General features: G+C 33.4%; 1 protein-coding gene across 1 annotated transcript; it reads right to left on the bottom strand.

Annotated features, from left to right (window-relative positions):
- Positions 1 to 555: 555 nt before the first annotated feature.
- Positions 556 to 1,951, bottom strand: LOC112733981 (two-component response regulator ARR17). Its single transcript, XM_025783131.2, has 5 exons — positions 1,643 to 1,951; positions 1,471 to 1,556; positions 1,276 to 1,356; positions 1,109 to 1,179; positions 556 to 1,021 (listed from the first exon to the last, which is right to left on the bottom strand). Exons 1-5 carry the CDS (start codon positions 1,773 to 1,775, stop codon positions 763 to 765), a joined length of 630 nt encoding a protein of 209 aa, XP_025638916.1. The 5' UTR covers positions 1,776 to 1,951; the 3' UTR covers positions 556 to 762.
- Positions 1,952 to 3,071: the final 1,120 nt, after the last annotated feature.

Here is a 3,071-nt window from a genome sequence, read left to right as displayed (position 1 = left end):
AAAAGAGGTTCCGTGACCCCACTACTCCTTCCTATCCATCTTCATTTGGGTGACACTTCACACTGTTCCAATTCACATTCCCACACCCGTATCATTCTTTATAGGAGACAAGATCTTTCAAACTTATATTCCATCTGTTTCACATCATTTTCCAAAATTAAATCCAAATCTCATTGCTTCACTTTCTTTCCATCTCCTTCACCTCTTCCAACCCACATTATTTATTCCTTTCTTTATTCCAACTTCACTTTGATTACCCCTTCATGCAAGTCAAAACTTACGAAAGACCCTAATCTTTTGCTTTATTCTTTACTTACCTTTTTTCCCTAAAGAAACCAAACAAAAACGGTAACGAAATCGGTTAATCATTTCTCAAGTAACTTTTAATTAATTAATTAATTAATTAAACCCACCATCGTATTCATATAAACAAACAGTCATCGCAATGAGTTATATTTCAAATGGCATAGTCTCCCTATACTTAATTAAGAGGTTGTGGGTTCGAATGTTCTATCTTTGTTAAAAAAAAAAACAAACAATCATAAAAAAATAATATAAACAAACAAAATTAAATTAGAAACAGGTAAAGTAAGTGCAACAAAAACCGTTAAACAAATAACGGGATACTAATTGCTGTTTCGAGTTTAAACTGTCAACCCCCAAAAGAGTAATTAAAAAAAAAACAAATCTGAAAAAAAAAGGGGGGGCTGATAAGGTGATGCCACAAGATAGAGGGATATTAAAACGCAGATGACACGTAAGTCAATCATGGGTGGCGGTGGTCATTTTGAGCCGTCTGATTGGGGAATCAATGATGGACGGCGGAGATGGAGAAATAGAGGGTGATGATGAAAGTAGCGATGAGGAATCCGACGGTGGTGATGAAGAGAGATCAGGTTCAGTAGTATCTGGTAGCTTCCTCTTGTTGATCCTACCACCAACGCCGTAATCCTTCAAACGCTTCACGTCAGATAACTTCACCGGCTTTACTATGAAATCCTCTGCACCTTCCTCCAAACACCTTCAATTTATTTTCCCCCCAAATTTTTCTCAGTAAACTCATCGTATATAATTACATTAAGAAAAAAAAGTAAAAATGAAATTGTACCTGTCTATGCGCGGCAAGATATTTTCAGAGGACATAATCACAACTGGAATTTCTCTGAACGTGGAAGATTCCTGCTCCAACCAAGTTGATTAACACTTAATCACTCGTCACTCTTCATTGTTTAACCGAAATTAGGAAACAAAAACGTAGAGATTTTTAGCTCTAACCTTGATTTTCTTGAGGAGGTCGTAACCGGTCATTCCGGGCATGCAGTAGTCCGTGATAATTAGATCCACCTTCAAACCCTCCTATATATATATATATATCAGAGATTAATTAACCTTAATGACGAGTTGGAATTTTCCGGGAAAATGAAACTCAGGAAAATTGTGTTATTGCTAAGAAGTGAGAACGATGCATACAACAAAACCGTTAGATTGAGAGGGAATTTTGTGTTGATCAAGTCCAAGATACTCCAGTGCTCTCAGTCCACTATCCACAGCAGTCACTGCAATTTTCAAATTCAACGGTTCATGAATAAAGAGAGGGAAAGAAAGAAAGAAAGAAAGAAAGAAAACTAACTAACTAACCAACCTTTACAAGCTAGGATTTTGAGCAAGCGCTCAATGACCTTGCGATCGACGAGGCTGTCATCAACGGCCAACACGTGAACCTCTTCGGAAGCCTCTCCCATTCTCACCCCTGAAACGACGCCGTCACAATCCATAACAGAAGCAGAGGAGGAGAAGAGAGAGGAAAAAAAGAAAGAAAGAAAATGGAGAAAGGGAATCCTTAACGTAACGTGAATGCCCAAAATCTTATAAATACCCCTTAGTTTAGTGTATAATGTAAAGTATTTAATAACATGTTATGTTCTTTCTAGCCATCACCATATCGTATCGTATCGTATCACACCATTTTTTTATTTTTTATAGAAAAAAATATATTCTTCTCGTCTAATAAAATTAAAATAACCTTTTTTTTATTTTTAAACAAATAAAAGAGCATTTAATAATCATTTTAGCTATATATATATAAAATAATAATAATTACTTAGTTAATTTAAATAATAATAATATAAATGTATTTATTATTGATGCAATAAATTTTATCTATTTTTAATATTTTATCATTAATAATCAAAATATAAAAATGTTAAATTAAATATTTTGTAATAAGTTAAAATATTTTCTATTATTATTATTATTTAAATCAACTAAGTAATAATAATTAAAAAAATATATTTTGGATAAATGAATTAAAAAACGTATTATTTTAGTCTCATAAAAAGTATATTTTTATAAATAAAAATATAAAATTTATTTAGACATCTAAAAAAAATGTCATTTTTTTTTATTTTGCTTTCTTCTCTCTCTGTAATCTAAAGTCTTTTTCGCAAAATCAAATCTTTCTCGGTCTCTTACTTAGGCTTATGTAAATTGTAATAACTATATCCTCTGATCTCACTCTCACTTTTACTTTTTCCCCAAAAAATTATATATTAGTATATTACTACTGTTGACTGTTGTGTTGTTTATTGTTTACTTTTAATAATTTTTAGTGATGGCGAGGAGATGCTGAAATCCATTTCGGTGTGTGACATCTTCGTATCTCAAAGAGTAATCTTTTTCTTTCATTTCTTTTTTATGGCAAAATAAAATATCGCGAGTGATTGACGAGATTATGCCAGTCCTCGGGATTTGTGATGTGATGACGTGGCTTGCAGTGGTTTGTAGTTGGAGTTGACCTGACATCAAAGCGAGAAATGAACCGGACCGCGCCGTCAAATTGGAGAGGCCGAGAGGCGGTCCAAAGGAAACCGGTTTTTCCGGTGATATTTGCTTGTTTGGTGAAAAAGAAGAGAAGGGAAAGAGAGAGGAAACAAAGAAGATTTGAGTTTGAAGGGTAGGATCAGAAGAGAGCAGAGTATCTACTATAATCTTGGTGGGGATATCATGCACGATTGCACGTGTTGCCCTTCACATGCAATTTTTTTCTTCTTTTATATATATATATATATATA

Source organism: Arachis hypogaea, chromosome 3 (genome assembly GCF_003086295.3).
Source record: "Arachis hypogaea cultivar Tifrunner chromosome 3, arahy.Tifrunner.gnm2.J5K5, whole genome shotgun sequence".
NCBI lineage: Eukaryota > Viridiplantae > Streptophyta > Magnoliopsida > Fabales > Fabaceae > Arachis > Arachis hypogaea.
The sequence above is the reverse complement of the archived record's forward strand: the minus strand, read 5'-3'. Positions and strand labels throughout refer to the sequence as shown.